At 38.7% G+C, this 27,547-nt stretch overlaps 1 protein-coding gene across 1 annotated transcript in view; it reads right to left on the bottom strand.

The window, feature by feature from the left end:
• Positions 1-27,547, bottom strand: part of PCCA (propionyl-CoA carboxylase subunit alpha) — a 292,639-nt gene that overhangs the window by 107,738 nt on the left and 157,354 nt on the right. Inside the window, exon 19 of the mRNA XM_074156847.1 lies at positions 7,257-7,359. Coding sequence (XP_074012948.1) covers positions 7,257-7,359 — 103 coding nt within the window. The remainder of the gene's footprint in view (positions 1-7,256; positions 7,360-27,547) is intronic.

Consider the following 27,547-nt stretch of genomic DNA (forward strand, 5'->3'; position numbering starts at 1 on the left):
TTTAATTTTAAGCCAAAGCTTAATCATAACTAGATATACATGAATTCACTAACTAAATTAAAGCATACAGCTAACTACTTATCCACTCTATGCTGATGATACAGGATATATTCAAATAATGATGACAGCAATGCCTTAGATTTGTACATTTATGTTCTCATTTATGTACTATACAATAGGTCTTTCTCTTGCAAAAATATTAAAAGGTACACAAGCCAATATTCCACCTACACAGATAGCTAATAAATTATTTTCTTCTCATGAAAAAGATACGGAAAAAAACATTGTTTTTTCATAAAAAAATTAAAAACATCCACTATCAATTTCTCATTGGGCCGAACAAGCTTCACAAATTTTTCATAGATATTTCATGTCTGTACTATATTTACCTGTTCTTCAATTTGCAATTAGGAAGCGATCCAGTATTTTGTGAAAATGGTAGCCCATTCTAGTAGCAATCTGAAAAAAGTAATTAAGCTTTCCCTACTCCTCTTACTCAGTGCTTGACCTATACAGATCCCTCTGGAAATATATCAAATTTCCATTTGCTCAAAGTAACTTCTGAACTATTTCACCTTATGCTTTTTAAAAAAAAAATAAACAACTTTCATTCACCACAACTTCAATGATAAGAAGCTACTTTATAAGTGAAAACATCTGGAAATTCTTTGTCAACTGAACAGACGAGAAGATGAGGCTAAGTGGTCTGGGAAGGTATGCATCTGCTACAGAGATGAAGAACCCTAACAGGAAGGGCTGGTTTCAAACATGAAAAAGGAGAATAACAACAATGACTTGCAGAGAAATCACACAATTCAGCAAAATTCAGAATTCTCAAAACAGGATTCCTATAATATAGCAAAGAATCAAAAAATGGATTATGCCAAAAGCATTTTCAAGAATGCAGTTTATTGCATAAAGTACAGCTACAAATTCCTTGTTGAATTAAAATTAGATCCTCAACCTACACATAGAGCAATAAACTTCAAACAAAAAGAAATATGACTATCTCCTAAAGTGTAATTACTTAGTGCTGGTATTCATCATTTAAGACTTCAGATTCACCCATTGCTTTTGTGAAAGCAGAGGTATAGACAAAAATGAAGATGACCCACCCCTTTTCTACCACCTCCTCTATCCCAAAGAAACTAGTATAAACCATTCCTTAGTTGTCTAATTCGAGTGACATTCGTAACAGAGAAATAAAACTGAAGAAGATTGAAGGAAGCAAGGAGGGTGGGTTACACCAGTGAAAAGATTGCACTACAGTCACCTAATTACTTATCTTTCATTCTTTTGTTGAATGAAAATTATATAGTCATGGATCCAATAAATTAAACTTTATTATCGGATACCTGGTCCAATGTATTTGTGTTCTCCCTTGCATAGGCCACTTACGTTCTTTCCAATTATTTTTATCATACATTTTAAATGTATCACCTACATGAAATCCATCCACACTGGAGAAGGTTGGTTCATGGCTGTCCATGACACTGAAGCCCTACAGACACCAGTGGTCAGTGGGCTGCTCACAACACAGCTGGGGAGGGCAGCTTCCATCCAGCACACCGTTAGCAAAGGGACTCCACACTGGCTGTCAGCAGCCGGGAGTGAAAGGCTGAGAACAGGCTAAGTCTCCCTCACAGGGATCCAGAGCATCCTCGGTGGCCGACATCTGGCTTTGAAGGGTCAATTTAGTACAGTGCAGGGAAATCACACAGCTACCAGGTTTGCTCAATATATGTAGGTTCCCATTTGCTTTTGTCTCTCCCGCCCTTTGGTACTCTGCAGAACGCTCAAGCTTTGTAGAGAAAGAACAAACTCTAAACTTCATCAGCAAAATGGGATCAAGTCTTTGTAGTAATGAAATCATAAAATAAACATACTTCTTAGCCAGACTGGCAATTGAAAAGGGCAAGATGACAAAGATTCCTGTCTGAACTAAACAAAAGATTCCAGAGTTTGGTGGAGGAATGCTTCTGGATTGTTTGTTGCTAGTTTACATTAATCTGATGTAAAGGAGGGTATTCTTCTTTCAAATTCTATTTTAGCAGTAGTCTTGATTGTAAGATCTTTAACTCAATTGATGAGAGGAAAAATTTTAAGCGCAAGAAGAATACTAATCAAAGCCCAGAATCTGACCATCTGTCCTCCAAGAACTAAATGGATATATGGAGCAAGCAGTTAGCTAAAGATTCTTCTAGCAATTGATATATAGGACAAAGAAAAAGAATAAACAACATTTACATGAATTTAGTTGGCAAGTTCTTGGTACGCAAGTAAGCAGATCTCACCAAAGTTGTTAAATTTTAATTCTCAAGTCAAGTCATTAGAATCTTTTAATTGCTAACACGTTTGTTGTTATGTTGATAAGGCATCACCAGAAACAACTGTCTGATACTGAAAATTCTAGTACACTAATTTCATACAAACTTAAATACTAGCATGTATGTTGCTGGCTTCAGAATAACAACAGAGCTACTTCTATTTTAAAAGAAAAAATATCTGATTACAATTCGCAGAAGTTTTTAACCTCTACTGGAAACAAGAAAACTAGTATTTTTTGTTTGCACTGCTTCAAGCAAACAGTATTGCTCACACTTGACCACTTATCTTTTAAGTCCTTCAGTTTGGGGAAGCAAGGCCTCTAAAGCGGCTTAAAGCCAGCTTGCATCAAGGACCTCTGTTACAAATAAAATGCTTAAAACCAGATGGTTACAAAACTCAAAATCCTGAAAAATAAAGAGCAAGCAAAGAGCAGTTAACGCTGCACAATTCATTAAGATTCTCATGATAAAGGAAGAAAACCACAGATGACCCATAGACCGCGATGCTGACGAATGATCTGCTGGCGAACAGCGGGAAGCGTGGCGAAGCCTGCTGCTCGCGCTCCCCGCACAGAGAGCAAAGCGCCGCACACTGTGAGGTGGTGAGGTTTCGGCCGGCGAGAGGAGGAGAGTTAAGGCAAAAAAGAAAGGAGTCACCGTTGGAAGAGTCCCAGTGGTAAACAAAGTAAATCAGGATGTGAACGCTGCTGCTGCAATGCACAGTTTGCAGCGGGAGCAAACTTCTGAAGGGGAATGTGAAGGTGGCCCTCCCACTGGGCTATCTAACTGCACCACAGATTCAGCTATCTTTGTCACAAGCCACAAGGGGACACAACCCACAAAGTCAGGAGCCCGTGTCACACCAATTTAATAGCAAAAAGTAAACGTAGAAGTTCAAAAAGTAAGGCTTGTGTTTCTGGCAGCAAAGTTTTAATAAAGAAGGCTTTGAGTCTCCCCATTTTTTCTGATGGTATGTTATACCTCCTCATTAGAAACAAGATTTCTTATTCCTAGTCTTTGACTCTTCCTCTTTGAAGTTTTAAGACAATAGGTTTTCCATTGTAAAGCTTTGAACAATAATTCACAAGATTTTAGATTGTGCTGTATTTACTATATTCTCTTGTCTGCAGCACAATCATATGAGAACCCTAGCAAAAAGAAAATTATTAATAAGGAGTAACATGCAGTCTGCTATTTATCCAATAAGAATGAAAAATAAGTGCAACTCTAAACAACCCTGGTATTCAAAAACTGTTACCTGCTTTTTACAAACCCAAGCTCAGGAGTCAATTTTAATACACTATACCTTAAGGTTTAAATGAGACAGACCTCTGGTCCCAGTGAAATCCACCTACTGTGATTTATTTCACCAGCTAAGGAATTTTCCAGATACAAGTAAATAAGGAATTATCTCTCCCCAAGTACACAGGCTTGATTAGGGTAGAATCAGAATGCAGAAGCTTCTGTTGCCAATCCTTCTGGCCCAACCTTTAGGGTACGCAGCCTGTCCTTACCTGGCACCCCTGCTTCCTCCCTGTTGCTTATGTATCCCTTCACCGTGATGCTCAGGGGTGCTCAGCTCCTCAGAGGTGCTCCTCTCTCCTTACCTAGCAGTAAGAGGTAACAGCAGTAGCCTGCTGCAGGGACTCAAGGAACCTCCACAGGTCTGTTGCTCCCCTCCCCATCCTGATGGGATTCTTGCTGCTATCCCTCAGCGCTTTCCCTGCCAAGGAAAAGCAGCAAAGGGGCCCCGAGCAACTTTTTGAGAGATAAAGGAATTTATGAAAACAAACAACAAAAATAAGGTCATGCTTAACTACTTATTCTTGCCTGGTTCATTAATGCCAGACCAACCACTTGATTATGTTGGAGGTGTTAGTGTTTGAATAACAAACTGAAGGACTAGAAATCAGACTCCACACATGCCTTGTTAAACTGGGCTTACATCAGCTGTAATGCTGGTACTGCCGCAAGACACCAGAACTATTTAACAGCCCCATTTCAACTGAGGGAATTTTGGACCCTGGTACAGGTAGGAATGATTTTCTGTATGTTAAAATGATACATCAGCAGCAATAGCATTACACGTTCAGCATCCTTTCTCAGAGTTCGTACCTCCTGGAGATACACAGTGCAGTTTACAATGCAGCTGCTCAGCTGCAAGTGGAATCCAGGACTGACCCATATACAAGCTTGTATGTTCAGTTGCCTTCAAAATCGATAGAGGCAAAAGTATAAAAGGATGCTTAGGCCTCTTCAGTCGGTAAACTTTCCTCTGGCTGATGTAAAGATGTATCTTTATTGAGTTTAACAAGCAAGTGTAAGTGACAGCCTAGATAACTAAATGAAAATACTGGTGCATGCACTCGTACAGATACATGCTTGTGTAATTAGTTGTGCTAAACCAAACTCCTAGTTCGGGGAGGTCCAGCTATGGGAATTAGTTTGCTGAGCTGACAGTAGGAAGGGCCTATGCAACACCCACAGCAACCAGCAGCCACCCTGTGTCTTCCTCGCAGCAGCTGGCAGCTCCAGGCTGATGGCTGTTCGATAGCCGCCTTGCAACAAAAAGGAGGAAAGGCTGGGGGCAACCACCACCCCTGGGAAGGTCTATCTCTGTCACATAAACCAGTGCCGGTCCAACTCTAAATTGTGCTGAAGTCTGGCAGAGATGCTTTGTTGTTTGAGCAATGGGTTTTATTCAAGTTCACAGGATGCCCATTAGAGCCACTATATACATTTAATTCAGTAAAAAGCTGCATGCAGACATGGCCTTCGCTCCTGAAGCACCATTCCACAAGTGGGGTGAGTGCCCCAGCCATGCTGCAACGCCATATATTAGGTACTGAGTAAACAGTTGTTCAAGACCTCCTAGAATTCTTTCTAAAAGAAACACTACAACTAAACTGACCACCTTCTTCCACACTTAAAAGTAGTATACTTGCAAGAGAAAATTTTTGAAGGTGGTAACCACAATGACTGATCTCCTCCATATCGTTTTTACGGTGCACCTATGATCCACACGGAACAGAAAGTCTCTCTCCTCTCTATTCATACTCTCACATTCATTACGAGTATCGGTAAAATACACTGTGACAGAAGTAAAGGTAATACTAAAAAGGATATTGGTTAGGCACCTTCTTGCCCAATTCGGCCAACAAAAAGATTGAAAAAGAAAATCTAGGTTTTTATTACCTCAGTTCACATAAGTGAAAATAACCACCTAAAAACATGACCAGTTTCAACTGAAAATAATGTCTTTTACATTGAAATTTCAGTAGAGCAAAGCAAAAAGTGAACCGAGACAATAACGTTTCCATTATTTGAAACATTAATGCCCGTTTTCAAAGGAATCTCATGATTCTGAATGCAACATAGGTGTGAACATCATGACTATAAAAAAATGTCATGGAGCAGATATTGCAGAAGCGTCTTCAATAAAGACACACAAGAAGTCACTCTGTACTCAGCACTGGTGAGGCCACATCTCAAATACTGTGTTCAGTTTTGGGCCCCCCACTACAAGAAAGACATTGAAGTGCTAGAGCATGTCCAGAGAAGAGCAATGAAGCTGGTGAAGGGTCTAGCGCACAAGTCTTAGGAGGAGCAGCTGAGGGAACTGAGGTTGTTTACTCTGGAGAAAAGGAGGCTGAGGGGAGACCTTATCACTCTCTACAACTGCCTGAAAGGAGGTTGTAGTGAGGTGGGGGTCGGTCTCTTCTCCCAGATAACAAGCAATAGGACAAGAGGAAACAGCCTCAAGTTGCGCCAGGGGAGATTTAGACTGGATATTAGGAAAAAATTTTCTTCACTAAAAGGGTTATCAACCATTGGAACAGGCTGCCCAGGGAAGTGGTTGAGCCACCATCCTTGGAGGTATTTAAAAGACTCGTAGGTGTGGCAATTATGGACATGGTTTAATGGTGTCCTCGGTAGGGTTAGGTTTAAGGTTAGACTTGATGATCTTAAGGGTCTTTTCATACTTAAATGATTCTATAAGAGTAAACAGCTGTCAGAAGTAAACTAGAGAGCTTCTGGGATTCCTCATAGTCCTGCTTCTCAATGATTCTAAGAATAACTGTCTTCTTTAGACCCTTTTGAAAACTTGTCTAAGAGTCAACAGATACTATGCAACTCTGCTATTTTCAAAATAAAATCTCGGTTTCATTGTGAAATTACCATTAACAGGCTTAAAAAGTCATTCTCTCTATAAATCTACCTTCTCAATACTCCAATTCAACCAGCTTATGTCTTTATTCTTTATTGTGGCTTTATTCTGTTGAACACCTGAACTACTGAACCCAGCATTACCGCTCTTCTACTGTCATGGTCTGTCTTTCTGGCTTTCATGCTGACATCATTAAGTGCTTATGTTATTATCTTAGAATATCTATAAAAACAATAGCTTACACACATGCATCTGAAGTGACTTAGAAACATTTTGAAACACTGGCATTTTACTATGACCACATACAGTTTTACCACTGAGGTGCTGAATAATTCCATTCCAGTATGATTATGCATGCAGTTTCCTTGGTTCTTTGATTTGTTTTTTTAATCACTAACTCAAGCTAATGTAGTTTTTGTCGACATTGCACTTATTTTCTTGCTCTCATATATCTACAATGGAGCATAAGACCTTACTTCTAAACAAGACACTAAACAGGGTATTAAATGAGTTTTCTAATTAACAAAACAAGTAGATACAAAAACATTCCACAGGCACGAACACAGAAATATCTTTGAACACCACCACTATCTAATTAACATAGAATGTCTTGTTTTGCAATTCACAGCAATGTCTACAAAAAACAAAATAAACACCTATCTCTGTTTGGTCACTGAACAGATAGAGAATTGTAGTAGGTGTCAAAGATAATATATATTGACTCAATACATTGAATTTCTTAGAAAATGAGCAGAACTTACAGAAAATGATGTGCCATCCTTTGAAACTGCAACTGGGTAAATTCCATCTCCTAGACGCACAGAGAGCTCCCAGCTACTTCTCTTTGATTTAGCAATAGGAATTCTAAAAAAGAAACAGACAGAAGAAGAATTTTTAACAGAGATTTCATGCTTTTCCCATTTTAACCAGAAGCGCTTGCCTCATAGGATGGTCATGAAGGATATAAAATATCATTAATCTATGGACACAGTTGGAGAGCACACTTGAAAAAAAAAAACACCTAAATATATTTTTCTGTCAAATGGCATATAAGGAGAAAATACTCTACTTTCTTTCTAGATTTGCCTTGACACACTGGGTACGTTGATAAAGTTAGAGGAGGCTCTTGAATACAGCCAGTGCTTGCTGCAGAATTACCTCAAACAGGATGAAAAGCAGATGAGAAAGTGGGTTGACAGGAGAATAGCAACATAATAGCTAAAGCATTCTTTTAAAGGGCAAAATATAATCACTATTTCTTTCTTCTCATTCTCAGTAAACCTTAATTAAAGACCAATTATAGACAAAAGATTTAGCCAAAAAAATAATGCAAGTAATTTTATACTTAATACACATTTTATAGTATCTCATCCACAGAGCCCTTCGAGCAAACTGAAAATACAATGACATATCATCACAGCCCACATGCAGGATTATACCCATTCCTGCAGCATTCTGTGGCTGCGCCAGTTATCAGGCAATAAGAGAAATCTGAATCTTTTCAACTTAGCTTAGAGAAACACACCTGACAGCAAAGGAATGAGACCTGAGACTCCAGTCTTGGAAGTTCAGAGTGCAACAAGTAATTTTCAGCTATTTTATTTAAATGTATGTTTCATTTCAGTTTCCTCATCCTAACTTCTCAAGTCTTTTCCACTTTTTTCTAACAACTGGTGTCCAAAGGTACACTACAACTTTCCTGATGAGCAGTTGCCATATATTAGTATCAGCAAGCACCACATAGCCTAAAGAGAAGATATGAAGGTGGAGTTTAAACTCCATTAAAACAAAGACACATTATTTTGGTATAGCTTTCCTTTGACATTAACTCTTACACACATTTAGATTCTCTGTAAGAAATCTATAAAGACAATAAGTTCCTCACCTTTAGGTCTCTTCCTCAGGATAATTTCTGCTATAATGTTTATCTATTGTACATTATAGAGCTTATGATACCATTTTACTGCAGCCTTCAGAGTCTTAAAATTTGGAAACACGTCTGTCTGTGTTGTGCCACGTGCACCCTCCTGAGGATTCAGGTGCCCAGTGAACCGTATCTCCCCAAAGGCAGCCCTGAGGTTCCCCGTGGAATCAACAGGGAGAAGCACCTGTGAGTCCTCCAGAGGCCACAGGAGGAGAAATTGTCTGCCTAAGCCAAGGGTAACACACTGACTTGCTAAGGATTTCAGCCATTATTTTAAGAAGGTTGGGTTTTTAGACCTCTAAAATCCAAGCAAGTGCAAGCTTATGTACCTAAATCAGCCAAGGAGTTTTCAAAAATTGTGCCTTGCAATGTGCCTGAAAAGGGAAAATGGAAGCTAAACAAATAGATGAACACTTATCATTAGTTACTTCTGGATCCAGGCCAAGTAAGGCCTGCACCAGATTTTGCCTAACATCTTAGCTCACCTCTAGCTGTCACTACACACAAAGTTCACACAAACAGATATTGAAAATAACCTTTTCCCATACTAATGATGCCAAGTGTTACCTTTCGCATTTAATATACAGCGACAATTGTCAAAACAACAAATCTGAGGAAATATCTACGGCTCATTGGGTGCAACGACATTTCTCAGCACCTCGTCTTCAAATTCCTGTATGTCACCAAAACATTTAGACTGGCTGATAGGAAACGTGACAGACACAGGAGTTCCTGCAGAAGAGGAACAGGAATTTCCTGCACAGGTAGCAGGCAGCAAAGCTGAGAGATGTTTTCATTGCACTTCCTGGTACCAGAGCACCAGCAAGGAGGAACGTAGCAGGATTTTGGCAGAGTCAGGCTAAATTCCCCATAGTACTCCACTGCAATAACCAACAGGACTTAGTGGTTTATAGCAACTTCATATTTCTTGTATAAGAGGTAAGACCTCATCTCAAACACAGCTTAGGAGATCCGCTTCACTGGTGGCATGAGATTCCTTAAACCTTGCTGGCACGGCCCCGCTTCATATTGCATTTGACTGGAAGTGACCTCATGAATCTGGCTGCTGGCCATCAAAGGAAAGACAGTCTTGTTCTCCAGCAGGGATTATTTTTGTTCGGTCCTGTCTTGCTGAGCTTTGTCAAGTGTATCTCCAAACAGGATGCATGCCTCTTGAAAGGCATGACTATGATCACTGCTTCGCCTGGGTTTCAAACAGCCACAGAGGCGTATAATTCCTCTCTCTGCAACACTGGTGGTCAGGAGGGCAAGGTCCAGAGATGCATCTAATACCAAGTACACAGCAAGTTGTGCTTCCCTCCTGGAATTGCAAGAACCATTTGCACAGGGACATTTTTCAGCTCTGCTAATCAAACCCCTGTGGCTTTGGAACTGTAACCTACAGTTACACTGGCTAAGACAGATACATTAGCTCATGAGAATCCTACTTTTTCTTCATTAAATCAAATTCCTTTCCAATAAATTTTCTTGCAGTAGACTCCATTTTGACAGGATTCAGAGGGTTTTTTTTTTCATATTAATAAGGATCACAAAGTCCAAAAGTAAGGATCAAAGTGCAAGTTCCTTGGATATGGAAAGGAAGTTGCTCAAGTCTGTGATCTACTTTAGAAATGCAGAAGTTTCTATCAAGCTAAGAAAGGGACTTTTTGGTGGGTTTTTTGTTGTTGTTTTGTGGGGTTTTTTTTGTGGTTTTTATTGCTTTTTTTTTTAATGTCCGAGAAGTCCCAGTGCATGGGAAGTAATCTCTTTGTTCTTGGCCAAGGTTGCTTCCTTAGCTGAGAACTTTCCTAAGTCCTCCAAAGGGAAAACATCTGGATATATTTTCCACTAGTTCATGGAAAATTCCCCAAACTTGTGGCTATTTTCAAAAATGTGTAACTTTTAAAATTCTACATAGTGGGCTGAATCTGACATATTCTATTTACAGAATAAAATAGTGAAAGAAAAAATAATGCCGTTTTTACCATCACAAAAGAAGCAAAAACTTAAGGCGCTCCCCTCCAACCCTAGATTCAGAATCCACGCAATATGTCTTTCATAGGGTTCAACATGCCCTCCCTTTCTTCTCCCAGTTTTGGCAAATGACATATCAAAAAAATGACTTCTTTTACATGCAAAGATCACCGGCTGCAGGAAGAAATGCAAGTTTGGCAGCAAGACGAGTCCCAGGTGTACGGGAAGTAGGGCCACGGAGAGCTGTGAGCTGTTGTCCCTTGCCAGGAGTATCACAGCCAAGGAGGAGAGAGCAAAGGCAGGATGCTGGCTGCAGCAACAGGAGGTGGGTGGGAGATGGGGGGTTACGAACTCCCTCAGTACAGAAATGGGCAGTTCTGAACCTCTCTACTCCATATTGCCTTCTAAAGGGGAGTACCGCAAGCAACAGGGGCACAGACGAAGAGTACGGTGATGGCCTAAGTCATAAAGGCATTACTCTAAAGCACCGAAGTTACAAAAACATGTAAAAAGTGCAAGAAGAAAACCAGCAGTGTTTGCCTGCTTATTTATTTATTTTCAACTTCTGCTGCTGTTTGTTCAACTATAGGTGATGTCATCCTCCCATAATTTATTTCATTCATTGCACAGTGTATTATTGTCCCTTTTACCCCCAACTGCCATGAGAGAGAGGGAGACATTTTATAATAATGCAGCAATTATAGCTCCTGCTTTCTTTGCAAGTTGTCAGAGAGGACAGCAGACAACTGCTAAAAATTTTAGATCGACGCACACTTACTGTGCACATGGAAAACAGACACTAGTTAAACCATTATCTAGCCTAGTCAAAAACAAGTAACGAAAGAAAACAGACATTCACAAAAGCAAGTCAAGTAATAACTCTGTCCTGGCCCATCCATTTTGATTGTCATCAACCAATCAGATAGAAGGAACTCAATAAAACTACAATTTTCTGCAGTTTACGGCAAATAAACTCCCCTCTCCCGATTACTGTTGATGATGTAATGAGCTATGATAAATGTCACCAGCTCCTAAAGGGTCAGAAAATTGAGTATAGATTTATTTATCTTTTACTTCCAATTCAAAATGTGAGTTCTAATGCTGGGGCGGGGGGGGGGAGGGAATTACAAGTTCTCTTTACTTCTGATATTTCTGCTGCATAATACTTTATGTAAACACAGAGAAATCCCAAACTATCATAACAAATTCTCTCGTTATGAACGATTATAAGCATTTGAAAACCACATTATATGACACTCCGTAAAGCTGTTTTTCAATTGTGCAATTACCTATTCAGTAGTTAAATAAAAGTGAAATATTGACTTAAAACAATGTTAATGGTCAAAGAATCATTAAGAAATCCTTCATCATAACTTTCACAGCAGGTGGCCTGTAAAATGATCAAGAATAATGTGCTGGATTCTGTAGCCACCAAGGTCAGTTTCTGCATACAAATCTTTGCAGGGGGAGAAAAAAAGACCTTCAGAAAGTGGGCCATTCATCTGAACCAAGTTCAGAGAATTTCCAGCACTGTGAAAAGATATGTTATGCAAGCACATAGATGTATTCAGTGGGGGTAGACTGAACCAGCTACATGGAGACTACAAAGGAGCCCTCCCATGGCTCATGAATAAGTCGAGGAAATGATCAGAAAAAAATGGAGAGATGTTTAGACAGATGGCCCACTTAAAATGCCTGGGACAGGGCATAAGCAATTTTAATGAAACTTTAGATCTACCATATAAATTGTTTCTTATTTTCTCCGCCCTCCCCCCCCAAAAAAAACTCAAGAAAGGCAAACAGAAATTTAACAACTCAAACAAGAGCCTATCTTATGATGCAAAAAGACGAAAAAGGGATGTAAATCTCACACTTTTGAGTATTATTGGTTTAATAAGTTAATATACAAAGAAATATCTTTCACAGAACCTTCAACTATCAGATGAATATAAAAGCAGGGGATGGATAGATTAAAAGAATTCTAAACAGAAGTGTACTGCCAAACAAAACAAAAATCTAAGCTTTACTATCCGAGTACTTTCAACACTTTCCAACATAAAAGTTCATCGTTGCACAGAAAAGATAAAAGCAGCACTTTCACAGGATTATTTTAAGAACTAAAAATTATGTGAAAGGAACCTAAGAATCTGGGAATATTTTATTCAGCAATTTGAAGTATTTTCAACATCTATTCACACACATTTTCTACATATATACAGATTGATCCATCTATACATATCACATGCGCTTTTACATAAAAATGGTTTTTCCTTCTTTCTGCTTCATATGTGCATATGTATACACAGATCCCTTTCACCAAGAGTATGAAAATATACCATCATTAGAGTAAATTATAGTTCTGCATATGTCATACAAAATAATAACCTCTACTAGCCTGTGTGCCAGCTGATCAGACAAAGGCTGAAAGAATTACTCGATGGTTATGTCAAAATGATTTTACATTACATTTTCTTACATACTGCATTTAGATCAATAACAAATATGCATATTTATAGCCATATACTCTATCTGAACAGTGACCACAGGAAAAAACTAAATTACATGAAAGGTAAACTATAAAATAAAAAGCACCGCTTTAAAAGGATGCTATGGAGTGCACCGTGCTTTGATTCAAAACAGAGTACATCTGGATGCTTCCTTTTTCCTTTAATAGAAGCCTTTTGGGGGATTTGCATTGACATAAGGGCCTGAAATCCAGTGCCCAATGAAAACCTCCACTGCCTTCACCAGTGAGCCCCAGATCAAGGCTAAATAAAGAAACAGTTAAAGCTAGATCTTATAAACCTAGGGTGAATTTAGCTGCCCAGATCTAAGTGTGTGGGCTCAACCCCTTTCATCTTTGTTTAACTGGCAAGTAACCCGGCAAGACTACCTGAGCTCACCCTCTTCCACTCCGAAGGTCTCTAAGCATGCAGGGGTTGGGTCCTGCAAACAGAGCCACCCTAACCCATCTGCTTTGCAGCAAGATCCCCATCAGCCTGGAAGGGGGGCAGGAACAAGGGACTCCTCTGCCAAAGCTGTCTCTGTAGCCTTATGGAGAAGGTGTGCTCCAAACATGCATGCAAACATCAACAATTCTAAGCCTCTTGAAAAACCTTTTATGGCTCTTTTAGCTTTAAATCTATCAGGAAAAGGAAGTGGGATTGCTGCTATTGCTCATCTTGCTATAACAAATTCATGCTCGCAGCACATACATCCAGAGAATGAAAGATCTGGGTTATCAGTCTCCCTCAGCCTGAGAGGCTTCAAATCTACCTCCTATCTCTCCAGAGAAAGAGCCAGGGCCCAGGTAGGCATTAGAGGAGTCACCATCCTACCCTGCTGATGGTATGAATGAATGAGAGATTCATGGAGACTCAGAGAACACAGCTTTGTAGCCTGATGATGCATCCTCTGGGACAAAGAGTTTTGGCATTTGGTCCTACACCAGGAAATTTCTATGCACTTTGCATTTAACAAACTGGATAAAACACAAAGCAATCCTGGGAGCTGCGAGTACAGCCCAAGACCTCTCAATTTCAGGGGAGGGTCAGACTGTTCAGTCCTTCAGCAGATGCCAGCATACCTTGAAAATTGCAAATAAATAAATGTAAAACATGATATCTGAAACTCATTTCCTCTCCTATGGCATGTCAGGGCCTACTTCAGCATTTGGTTTCTCTTCAAAAAAGGAAACATCACAAGCATTAATGCTGGATGAGAGATGTTACTCCCTGTCTCATTGCAAGCATTTGTGAGACAAGAAGCAAGGAAGCTTCAAATCACGTGTTCACAAGTACAGAGAAAAGACATTTATTTTACACATAATTTACAAGTCACTGCATCCGATCTGTTCTTCTAAACCATCTTTCCTAAATCAGCAAAACTATTTACCAAAGAGAGACTACTTGCAAGCAGGTGGTTTTAATCAGATCAGTCAACAATATTGACTTATGCATGCTGACAATCGCTATTGAGAGAAAAAAATCTGAAAATCTGTTTGTAATAAAAAAATATTTTTGGCTATTTCTCCTCCATTAAAGTATTTAATATCATAACTGTATTTCTCTCTAACACCCTTAATTTTTAATAGCATTTACTTTGGGCAGTTGGGAAAACTAATAACTATAATACCCTCCACAAAAGGAAAATGACAAACTTCTTTTCCTGTACAAATTCTCCTGTATTTCCTTGATCAAGGAAACTTACTAATTCTTTTACTGTGCGGCTATTTAGGAATAGTCTTACAATAATTATGTCACCTCTTTTAATGTTCAAAGAGCTTCAGAACAAATTACCCTGATGCAGTAGGGAGGACTACAGCTCTTCTGTTAGCATCATCAGTAGCACTTATATCCTTCCATGTAACATGATGGTATTGGGATGTAGCTGTCTATTGGGCAGCCTGCTGCCTGCACCTCCATTCAAACAATGGCTGTGCCCAGTAACAATGTGCTATTTTTCACTTAATATTAAGTTTAGAATATTACAGGTTTCCTGTGTATGTTAAAAGTAGGCAGCAAGCAACCTTTGATACTTTAGATCATCATTGAATACTTTAGATATTGGGCCATGGTTTAAAAGGTAAACAAAAAACTGATACTTAAATTCAGGCTCAAAACCCTTTATGCAGTTGCCCCAGTAAAGAATAGTTATGTTAAGAAGGGCTTGGTATCTGCCAGCTCCTCTCAGTTGAAAGCAATGAGAATACTGCACAGTGCAGCACATTTGAAAAATCATTCTGCCAGTTTGGAGGACAAATTACATCTATTAGAATCAAACTTAAAACTCCCATTTTGAAGAAATCTTGGCCTGACATTCCAGTGCTGTCTCTATCCCATTAATATAATACTACTTTCTTGTACACATCACTGTTTTCTCCAACTAACAGTAATTTACAAGGTTAATCCCCAAAAAACACATTAACCCTTTCATATTCAGTGATCTACATCTGCACTGTGACATCCACCATTAAAGGCAGTAACTGACTGAAATGCAGCATTTCTTTAAAGAGTAAAGTTTCTAAGACCCAATTCAGTGAAACCTGTCAGCACCTGCTCAACTTACTAAATCAAGAACCAGATCAGGAGTGAGACACAACTACTACGGTCAAGGGAATAGGAAAGACATCAGAATAAGGTCACCTCTGAGGAAATTTGGCAACAGCACTGGGACTAAGAACATCCGCCTTCTTCAAGGCCCACAGGGCCACTGTGCAAACAAATGAAGAATTATGAATTATATTAAGCTAACCAAAAAAACTCAACAAATTGTCTTAGAGCCAAACTGAAAATACGATCTTATAGAACATCCCCAAATATCTTTTTGAGGCTATTATTAAGAACTATGTATTGAATGCTGCCTTTCCTGTGTTTAATAGTTTCATTTAGGTCTCTCACCGAAGAGTGAGCACATCCAAGAGCTTAACCATCTCATGCCAATGAGACCAGTTTTGTAATACAGCTGTACTGATCGTATTTGTTCTGTTGTGATTTCTCCTTTATATGGGATTTAATTGAGGAAATACATAGCATGCACATTCAGGATGGCACACAGTCCCAGAACAGGGTGGTCAGATTTTCCCTTACTATCCATCTTACACGCCACAGTGTCAGAAACAGAAGCTGGCCAAGAACAGTGATTAATTTGCAACAATATCTTTTTCTAGACAGTGGCTAGCTTTTCAAAAAGATGCTTCTTTACTGTATACAGAAGATCTAGTGCTAGGTGACAGCACAAATCTCAGTGATGTATCTACTACACCACAGACACATGTGATTGGAGTGTTTGGCTAGAGGTACTCAAGCCCGTTTCCAACAGGCAATGTGACAGCTACTTCCTCTCCCTAACATGTGAAAAATGTGGCATGTTTTACAGATTCTAAAGCTTTGTTCTCTTTTTCTGCACTAGATTCCTATGGAACAAATTAATGCCACTAATTCTGTTAAGTTAAAGAGAAAAAAAATAGCAGATGAGAAAAACCCCAAGAGTTCATTAAAAATTATATTAGATAATATAAAACATGCATATCTTCCATAAGTACTAATTCTTCATGTCTACACAATTATAGCACATAGCAGAGCTCCAGTGACTCCCATTACCTTCAGTACATCTTCTACTGCACTTTCAGTTTACATCCAGAGCTCACACCACTGAGCCTTCGCCACCTGATACTAACTATCTTCTCTCTTTAATTGCAAGAGAAAGGTACCTCTCTGCAATGACTTGGACCTTAGATAGGTTTTAGGTGATGCTTACCTCTATTTATTACATTACTTAGGCACTACAAATCTGGGCCACACAAACCCAGGCGCAAATTGTTATTTAACAATGTCATATATATCCAAAAGAAGATAAATCTCTATTGCCTTCCATATATTTTCAGCCTTTTAACAGGACACCTGCTATTGTTCATATTATGGTCTCACAAGTAAAGAGAAGAAAGCCAACAAGAAAAAAATCGTGTGTAGGTTTCCTACTTGGCTAAAGTTATGTGCATCAGATGTGAATGAAAGAATTTCAGAAGAAATTTTTAGTTAAACTAGGGATGATTGTGAAGGACAAAAAATTTGTAACCACTGGTGTCTCATGCTCACTATTAATAAAAGAGTCTTCTGCCCACTAAGCTTTCTGCTGGTTAAAGTCAAAGGAGAGAAGCCAGGCTGTGTAGGTGGGATGGACCCAAGGAGTGGCAGTAACACAACTGCATGTAAAGTTTAACACAAAGTGGGTTGTTGTCTTAGATTTCCTTTTGCGTATTTTGGGAGAATCATGATCGACACAGAACGGCAACAAGAAAACAGCCATACTGGGTGGCCCAAATATCCACATAGTCCATTATTCAATGATCAACAGTGGCTGGATAAATAAGGTATAAGAATAGTACAAGAATGTAGTCACACTTCTATAATGTACTTAACAAGAAGTCCCTTCTCCTTCCTTGCCTTTAGCCAAGACAATTAGCACCAATCAATGTAGTTTGGTAATTCACAAAGCTAAGAAATAAATTTCCAAAATACAAAACATTTTTCACACATACACTATATAGTAATAACATGGCCCATATATAACATGTGCCATGTAGGTACATTTTTATATGCCACAGAAAACACATTTTTCTTTAAAAATGATTTCTTACACATCCAATTATTATTTAAAGGGTTCACTTAAAATAGGTGTTAAAACTTGGGAAAAGGAAGCCTGTAGTAGAGGCAGAAACGCAGTGTCTGAGATCAAAGACTGAAAAAATCATAACTAATAAAGGAATAAGGTGGACAATGTTAGTGAACATCTTAAAATGACTGTGATTTGCCTAAGGATATGAGTAACCAAAAAAAAAAAAAAGGATTTGTTGCAGAGTGGAGTGGGGAAAACATAGGATTTCAAAGAGAAGCGCTCTCACTAGTTCAAGGAAAGAAACAGAGAAAAGCTGTCAGTTTATGGCATCTCCCTCGTCTAAGGACATTAAGGGCTGGATGCAGCCAGACAAGGACCTGCTTTAAATTTTGGTGTCTGGCAGAAGAATGGGCAGCAGGGTCTGGAGAAAATCATTACTGCATGACCAAGGTGTATCAGCTCACCATCCATGGCAGAGAGAGGAGCCTCAAAAACACGTACCACAACGCTAGAGTAAAGACAGAAGCTTAAAGCCTAGGAAGGATAAAATTTAATCAAATACCCCAGATTTTTTGATGTGCTTTTTAAATCTGAAATTCAATGGGCAAATAAATTATTTGTATCGTCCCACTACTAACCGCAGCAAGACTAATCTTACTAAGCACCACAGAAAGACAGGATAAAGACTTGTCATCATCTCCTCTCTAAATCAATGGGTAAACATCCCTGGTTTCAAAAGAACCAGGTCCTGCGCCATTCTTTCCTGCCCAGTCTTTCTCACACTATGGGCTTTGAAGATACATGTTAAAGGGAAGCCACAGCCAAAACAAACTCCAAGCACCACATCTAATTACACAGAGAAGTAAACCACTAAAGAATGGGCTGTGAAAGATATTAAAGGATCGTCCATACTCACAAAAGGAAAAGTCATCTGAGCAGTCTCAACACAGATCGAGGGGAAAATATCCAGGTCTACTATGAGCCAACAAAAATCAGGATATTCTTTATTTAAGGCACCATCTATCCCAAGTATCCCATCTGAAATATAATTATATATCCATGTAGTTTTAAGATTCACAACACCACCAGGCCACAAAGACAAAAGTACGCAGCTTTTGAGGTGGAACAAAGAGGGCTACCTCAAACACAGGCAGCAGACCACTGAGTTTTGAGTTGTGCGAGTCTCAGGCACAAGATTCAACTCCAAGATAGCAAATAGCAGCACAATTAGCAATGTTACCTCTCAAATACTTCTCTCATTAGTACTGGACAAATTTACATTGTTGCAGAGCGACAAATTTACATTGTTGCAGAGCAACAAATGGGCCTGTGGTCTTACATATAAAGAAATGAAAAACGTTCTTTTTTTTAATTATCACTTTGTAATGCACAGTCCAGGAAATATCTTATCAAGAAAGTGAAGAAAGAGCTCTCCCAAGACTTCTGAGAGAAAGGCAGGACTCATTTTTCTTGTGAAAAGGTTTCAATATTTTCACTTACACACACGCACACACACACTAGAACTACGCAGAAGTGAAAAGAAAGAAGGCTTAGCTCAATGTTGTATGTTTACACTTTTAATCTTACCCTTAAACAAGACTGAATTGAGCATAACCACACTGAAGGTCAGCTTCTATACTGGCATATCAAATTTCAAGCCAACAGCTCTTTTATTTAAAATATGTTAGATAAAAAGGTAATATGCTCTCTGTAAGAGTTCCCTTGAGGTTAGAAGAACCAATAAATTAACTGTTACCATATGTTTGGCTCCTTTTGGCAAAATTCAGTAACAAAACACTGCCAAACCTCTTTTGGCAGGTAATAATATTTGGTAGCTTATAGTGCAACTTTGGAAAAAAAGGAAACTGGACAGAAAGCTTGGAAATTAATAGAAGAAACTGCATTTCTATCCTTGTATGGTTAGTGATACACCACTGAAAGAAAAATTCTAACAAAGTCAGCTCTATGGGTCTGATCTACAATAATCAGCTGTCTCCTCAAAAAAAGCTGTATCAAATGCAAACCCAAACACTCCAACTAGTGCAGTAATGTAAATATTCTGCATTTGTATTTTTTAAACAATGCTAGATATGTATGATCTATTTTGCAAATGAGGAGCTTTGTAAAGTCAGTATTCCAAAGCATTAAAATGCATATTATAAATGTTTTCATTATAGTGGGTTTATTTCATTATAGATGAGCAAAGCCTGGGTTTGTTTGCAATGCCATGTTCTTAAATTTCACTTATGTTAAAATTAAATACTTCCCCCCCTCGCCCCCCATCTTTTATACCTACATAATTGAGAATAGAACATGACAGATACAAAGCTTTTAACACTACACCTCTAATTATAATTACAGGCATAGAATATGAAAATCTGGATATTTTAAAGACCTCTATTACAGACTTTTTTAAAATTCCAGCTAAATAGGTGGGGGCGAACCTAGCTGATCCTATTCCATTACCAAGACAAGTAGGACAGGCTCTGTAAGGCCACAGTTATATGAAATCAATGCTTTTTCAGACAAGAAAATGTCCATTTCATTTTATTTTTGTAATCACCTATGATAACACATTCTAAATTCATTATTATTCTCATTTCCAATAAAATGAATATACCCTGTTGTTCATGCTATGATGGTTTGCATGCACAGGAAAAAACAGACACTTAAAAGTTCCGTATCAATTGCATCATCCCATTAATTTCTAATTTTTATGTATATAAATAACTTGCTATTCAGCTTGCAGTTCCACAGACACATCTGGCAAGTAGTCTGAAGCAGGTTGACAGGTATAGGCCAGACATTTCTTCTTAAAGTCATGTTATTGCATGGTTAATCCTATATTTGCATTAATTCGATTACAAGCACTTACAGGTAAAAATAATCCTAAAGTGTAGGTCTAAAGATTATAATATAAGCTCCTGGAATGCTTTTCCAGAAGAAAAATATTTTTGCTACTCTATGGATGCTTGCCCCATTCAGCCATTTGGAATCTTACTAATAATCTTCTCATTACTGTATTCATCTTCTGCTTTGTTATTTTTTATTTTAAGTAAGGCAATTTCTGTGAAGACTTGACACTGAAATCAGAGACTTCATTACCCTGCAAAATATATCCCCAGTTCAAAGTATTTAAGAGGGTTAAACAAAATGCAAACATTTAATGCAACATTAAGCATGTGAAATAAAAACTTGATTGCCTAAAGAAAGCATGCTATGCTGTTACCCTGGTGACAGGTTAAAAAAGGATTGTGAGCTGAATGGCTGTATGATATGAAATTAAAATGTTTCACATTGAACAATCCAAAATGAATTGGGAAAGGTTAGAGCAGAGGAGAGAGAAATCAATTCTCCAATGGCAATGGTGAATGGAAGCGAAGTCTGAATAGGATTTGCCAGTGGGGTGCAACAGCTGCCAAATATCCTGCAGCCAAAGAATTACAATAATACTGATGAAGTGTGCAAGAGCTTTTGGAATCATTGCAGGGAACAGAGAAATACTCCTACAATAATGAGGCCATTCTGTGTCCCATCCCACTTTCGCAGTTGAATCAAAGGAAAAAAACAGTTGAAAATTGTAATACTCAATAACAAAGGTATAAATGAATTATCTATCCCTTCAATCAATATCTTATATTTAACTACAGCCTTTGTGAACCATGAATGAAGCAGGCATGCTAAAGAATGGACAAATCAAGACACATACATGTAAAAGTATGCGGACAATATTGAATGAGTGACTTTTTCTTCCCATATTGTTGATAACATTTCTACTGCAACAGCATCCAGAATAAGCTATACACTACACAAACAGCAGGACACAGCCAGTGTCCCAAGGAACTTCACTAGGTAAGGTCCTGATGTTCAGGCTTATCTTTTTTATGTTAATAGTGTTAGGAAAGAAATATCAATAAAACTTCTCACATGAATTCGGTCACACACGCATTTACTGAGCTTAGAGTCCCCCAAAGTCAAGAAAAACTTTGCCCTTCCCTAAAAATCTCCCATACAACTTCATTTCTGCCCTTCAGAACTCCAAATAAAACATACAGATGGAGAGCAAAAACTATGCTAAAAATAGCTGTAAAATGAACAGGGAGCATGTGGCGATTAGCACACACCTTGTTAGTTCTAAGGTTTCAAGCCTACACTTTTGACACACGACAAATATTAAAGAAAAGGTTTAGGAGGTGTAAACTCGCATGAGAGGAAAGTATTGCTGGTCTTATAAAAAGGATCAAAGTAAAGGAAAGAGAGAGAGGTCTTGTGGTAAAGACAGTATCTTGCAGAAGAGGAGGTCCTAAGCAAAGCACGAATGAGAAAAAGGAGCAGATTCACAACTAAAAAGGGCCAGGAATATGGCAGCACAACAGGAAACACGTGTGTACACTATGTAAATTCAAGTTTCAACATGAAGTGAACAGTAGCCACAGAAGCTATAAAGCTCCTAAAGCAGCTGCTGTTTTCCCAGCAAACACGGTGAAAAGGAAAACTGGTCATAGTGACTTAGCCAGGTCCATTTACTTTGGTGAACGGCTTTGCCACCAGCAATCTGCGTGCCACTGCTCTGGGGATCTTCCCAAAAGATGCTCAGCAAGGTTCAAACTTCTCATAATTATTACCTTCCTAACAACTTCATAATGATTATTTACTCTAAAGATTGAGCAGCCATGGATTCCTGAGTGCCCAGGACACCTTTTTCCCTACAAATGACATAGGCATGACAGGCTGTGAAAATTTCCCATAATAGACCATTTTGGGTTTGGAATAGATTTTCATGAATCTTATGGAATGATGGCTCTGCTTTCAAATGATTATATAAATACCTTGATATTACTTATCAATTCTGATTCCATTAATTTAATCTAACAAAAGAAAAAAATATGACACACACTAGAGAAAGTCATAAATGAAATGTCCCATTTCAACATTTATATTTTACATAAAAGTTCATTTCCACTAGTCAAAAATACCCGTTTCATATATTTGCATCTATTTGTTTGTCTCTAGCACATATAATCCTCTTTCTGTAATAAGCAACTGAACAAAATAGAAGGGTAAATAATACCAGATTTTAAAGACAGATAGAATATTATATAGGCAGCTGGTTTAGTAGTGATTAAGCAAGATTACAAAAAAAAATATCATTATTTCTGAGATGTCAAACAACAACATTAAGTATCACCTAAAGAGACAAGAGAGAGTTATCACAATCAGAAGAACCCGTTATAAACAAGGATATCACACGAAAAGAGGGAGAACAGAGTCTTAGTACCTTGCTAGTCTACAGGGAAAGAAAAAACCATGAGGACTTTCAAAGGCATAACAGTAAATCATGAAAAGAATGCTTGACTTGTTGACCAGGGGACCAGAACAGTAAGGATAAGACCGTGTTATTTTCATGAGCTAAGGATGACTGCATAACTCCAAAGCGAGGGAATGAAGAAAGCCACAAATGGGCTGGACTTAGTCATCCTTACCAAATGAAAACAAAGTGTTTTATCTTTATATCACACTAGAGGGTATTTGTAGGGTAATGCAAAGTATAAATATTTAGCTGTACGTGCAATAACTGTTCGTGTTATTACTGCGGTTCTAGGGAGGAGGAAAAATAAAAGTCACATAATGCAATTGATACAATTCAGCGGTGTCTGTGACTGTGCTGCAAGAACTCTCCCTCTTTCCAAGCAGCCAGTGCGGGTGACTCCAGTGAATTTTCCTGACATCGTTTTCCTCCTCCTTAAAATTAATGTAACATAACCTTATTCTGTGTTGCTCCAGCAATGCAGGAGTGCCAGAAAGCTCTCCTACTGGGCAGCTGACCATCCTTCCATATGGGGAAGCCCTAGGCTGGCAAAGGGCTGGCTCTGTCCCAGACTCCAGCAGGGTAATAGGTGTAGTCTATGTGAAAGCAAGCATGCCCAAGAGGTGCGGGGCTCCGCTGCTCTCTGAGCCCTTCCCTCCCTGCCCTAATCACGCAGCAGCAAGGCAAAGCAGGCATCTGAACCATCATTACTAACTGTACTTGAGGATTTATGTCAATATATCTGTATCAAATCAACTTAGACACAAACCCACAATAATTCGTTAAATAAAAAACTAAATATATTCGTTTCTGTTCCTGCAGTTCACTGGTTGTGTCATGTCCACTGCACTGGACCCCTGGATTTTCAGAATTTTAAAACATATAAAAATTCAGCCAAGGCATTTCAGAACTTAACAAAAACTTGCCTGTATTTTATCTCTAACTTCTCACTATACAGTTCCTGTGAGAGTACTATTTTAGGCTTAGAAAGCATCATCCATTTTAGGTCTCAAAAGACTTCATAAATGTTGATAAATAAATATTTACAAAACCTCAATGTAGTAAAGTATTAAGGCCATTTTGTCTTTCTGTAAATTGAGGTCCAATCCAACTGACTTCTCTGAGGTCCCACAAGAACAGTTAGGAGGTTAACTCAAGGCTCCTTAATCCCAGCCTTCCATATTAAAAACACCAAGAAAAATCTTTACCTTTTTTTGCTAGCAATATAAAACATTTTCCAATGTGTTACCATCTTTTTGCATGTAGTATCAGGTAATACGGGCATGCAGCCTCACTGTTTTTTTCCAAGTCATAAATGATGAAAGGGTAAAACCCATAGAAAAATTAGGAAAATACACTTAGCAGCCAACACAAGCAACGCATAGGAAGTGCTGTAGGCAATTGGGTTTAGAAGTATAAACATCACATTAGTAGACCCATGAGATAGCATGATGTAGCCACACCTGGAGAGTCACTCTCCTATTCCCCTCCCAACCCACTAATGAAAACAAGTCTGAAGCCAAAATGTGAAGATTCAACTGTACAACATCATTTTGGTCTCAAACACTAACTACATCAAACAGACGTAAAATAAGCTGGATTCACTTCAGCCAAAATATGTTTCCACTTGAAACAAGATCGAGGTCTGTCTAGAAGACCTTGGGATTTTACTAGATGCTGTAAATCTGTTCAGCAGCTGTGGGTGGCACCAGTTTCACAATAAACTGAACTATGGAATAAGTAGGAAAAGTCCTGGGTAAAATAACTGAAAGCTGAACAATGAAACAATCGTCAATCATTCATGGCTCTTTCCTGTAGGAAACATGTGCCCCTACTATCTGGATATCACAGTGAAATATTCACATTAGTATCTGGCTCACAAAATACCAAGCATTTTCATTACCTAATTATCTTTAAAAAAAATTTTAAAACTCTAAACACCACACCCCACAACAACCCCTTCCCAAGAAAACTGCTTAAATAATGACCAGTTAAATTGAAAAAAAAAACCCACAGAAATTTATCTAAATATTAGGTTGCATAATAGAAGTAAATGTCTATATTTCTGTAACTCTGCGCACACACAGGTCTCCAGCAGCCGTTCTAGGTAACGGTGGGCAAATTAATCCTAGGAGACTGCTGGTGAGGCCAGGGGCACAGAGCAGTGCAGACAGTGGAAACTCACCTGTGGGTGCTCCACCCAAACCATAATACAATTTATTCTAACACAGGAAAGGCAAACTGCCCTTCAGCTTGTGGCCTGTATTAACCTCAGTGCCACATAAACTACTGCAACAAAGAATCCCACTACAGGGGTCACATCTAATTGAAACTAGCTGAAGAAAGTTGGGTGTTTGATCCTAATGAGGCAATAGCTCGCTGATCATCAGAGTGCATTCCAACACGAACCTTACAGTTGATGACTCAGTCATCCAGGGGATTGCAAAATACATAATTTTTTCCAGTCACATCCCTGCAAATATCATCAACTGTAGAAACCCATCCCTCACGAGGCTGCTACGAGTCTGATCTGTTGCACAGAACAAGGCCCATCTCTGCATCTCTTTTATGGGCCATCCTCTGCTCACCTCTTCCTCCTTGCTACACATTCTCAGCCTCGTAGATCTTCCAGAATAATTTCACTTGTCATGAGTACTTAACCTGGTTCTGTCAGAATGATCTAAAGTAAAGTATTATTAAACTGTTTCTACACTAATACGGGTTATTTTAGCAGAACCAGAGTAGAAAGCAGATACACACAAAATCACGCCTGCATACCCGGGGGAGGAGGAGACGAAAAGGCAGAGACCAAGCAAGGAGCAGGTTGGGACACAGATTCCTTAATCTGGCTCATCTGCATTTCATCTGATTACAGCCTCAGTAGCCCTGATAGTGAAAGGTGGAGCTTCTGTGAAAACTTCCAAGCATGGTTCTTTCTATCTATCAAATTAGAATAACAATCCTGAGCTTGGGCAGAATAAATCATGGGGAAAAAAGGGAACCCAAAATACTCCTGCAGTTGTGAAAAGAATCCATATTATAAATATGGCACCCAAAAGGGAAGACAAAATAAACCAAAAACCAAAGATAAGCATATAACTCAAGTTCAGCAGAAAACTGTCTATTTGGCAGCTGTGACAAGTTTAGAAGAAATAATACATGATTTCAAACTACTACTTTTCAGTGTAATTCCTTACCAAAAAATCCTCAATTGTTTTCAGTGCATGCAAAAGAAAAAAAAATGCTGTCAACATAAATAGTGCCAGAGGGCTGAAATTTTGAAGCTGATGATCAACATGTCGATGTACTTTTCCAAACCATTAGGAGAATGTTATGGATCAACTTTGGAGCGTGCAGTCTGTCTAATCTGCTTACATCCTCCAACATGGATTTAAAATTCACACAGACTGCAAACACCCAATTCTGCCACAGTGAACTGCATCCAAGATTACAACTGGCCTTTTTGATTTGTTGCCAGTAGCACAAGTTCCTACTCTGCACTTCTTGTTTACTAGTATTTTTCAAACAGATTGCAGTCATGCCAATAAAGATGTGTTCTCTATGTCCACAATTCTGCTCCCTAAAAAGTACTCATGACATGGAACACCTTTAAAAAAAAGTCAAATGCAGTTTGGGTAAGTTAAGGACATGCCATGAAGGATCCTTGATGGGACTGCAGTAACCTGTAGGCTCCACAGTCCTCGTTCCCCTCTAGAGGGAGTCCACTAGCTGCTCTGAGGAATGGAGAACCCTGTCCAGGACACTGCACAATCCTTTGACCTCACTCTGCCTTTGTTTCTTTGACTTTTCCTCTGAAGGAACTGCATGATTTTGGGGAAAGGGTATCATTACCAGGTTTGATTTTCTTCAGAAGTTACCCTTTTACCAGTAAACCCTCTTGCATTACGTTGTCCTTACTTGGTCTCAGAGAGGCAGCTTTACCATCATTAAAACAAGTAGCTCTAGCAATATATGTGCACTGAAACCATGACCTATTCAATAAGAACCCCATTCAGCCACCACTTAGAGAAAATTGTAAGGCTGAGCTCCTGAAGGATTCATTCCAGATCTGCATAGGCCTCAACAGACATTAAAGACCATCCTTAGAAAGCTGAGCTGAACATCAGTACACCCCATCATGGCAAGAGAAAGGGATCTTTCCTGTACTGAAAAGATTTGTTAGCTTCACCATTTAAAATGTGAAAAAATCAGACCTTAATCTAGTCTTACAAACTTCATGTGGTCAGACTCTGCTGCCTTCTCTGCTCATGGTGGAGGAATATATGTGAAGGCTTTCAGCTAGGTCTCCAAAAATCAGCTTTTTTTTTTTTTAATCAGGGGTCTTCAAAGGCAGCACAAAAAGAGATGAATGGCCATGCCTGATTGCTGAATGTAAACCTTCATTTACATATCTGATCTCAGTTAAAATAGCTTTATGTGTCTTTTCTATTAAGATACACAGATGCCTAATACTGAAAGAAAATACTTGCAATAGAAAGAAAACATTAGAAGATTCTTAAAAACACGGACTCCTTTTCTTTTTAGCAAGTAACAACATTTTACAGGCCAGAGAAAAAAACCTCAAGTCAGACCAGGGAATGCAACGGCAATTTGAGATTCACTACTTAAGTCAACAATTCCTACCCTTAGTCTAAGTACAAAGTAATCCATTAATTCTCTGTAGCAGTACCAGACTACTTAACTTCCGATGCTGGCCAGTAAAAACTACG

Source organism: Numenius arquata, chromosome 1, assembly GCF_964106895.1.
Source record: "Numenius arquata chromosome 1, bNumArq3.hap1.1, whole genome shotgun sequence".
Taxonomy (NCBI): Eukaryota; Metazoa; Chordata; class Aves; order Charadriiformes; family Scolopacidae; genus Numenius; species Numenius arquata.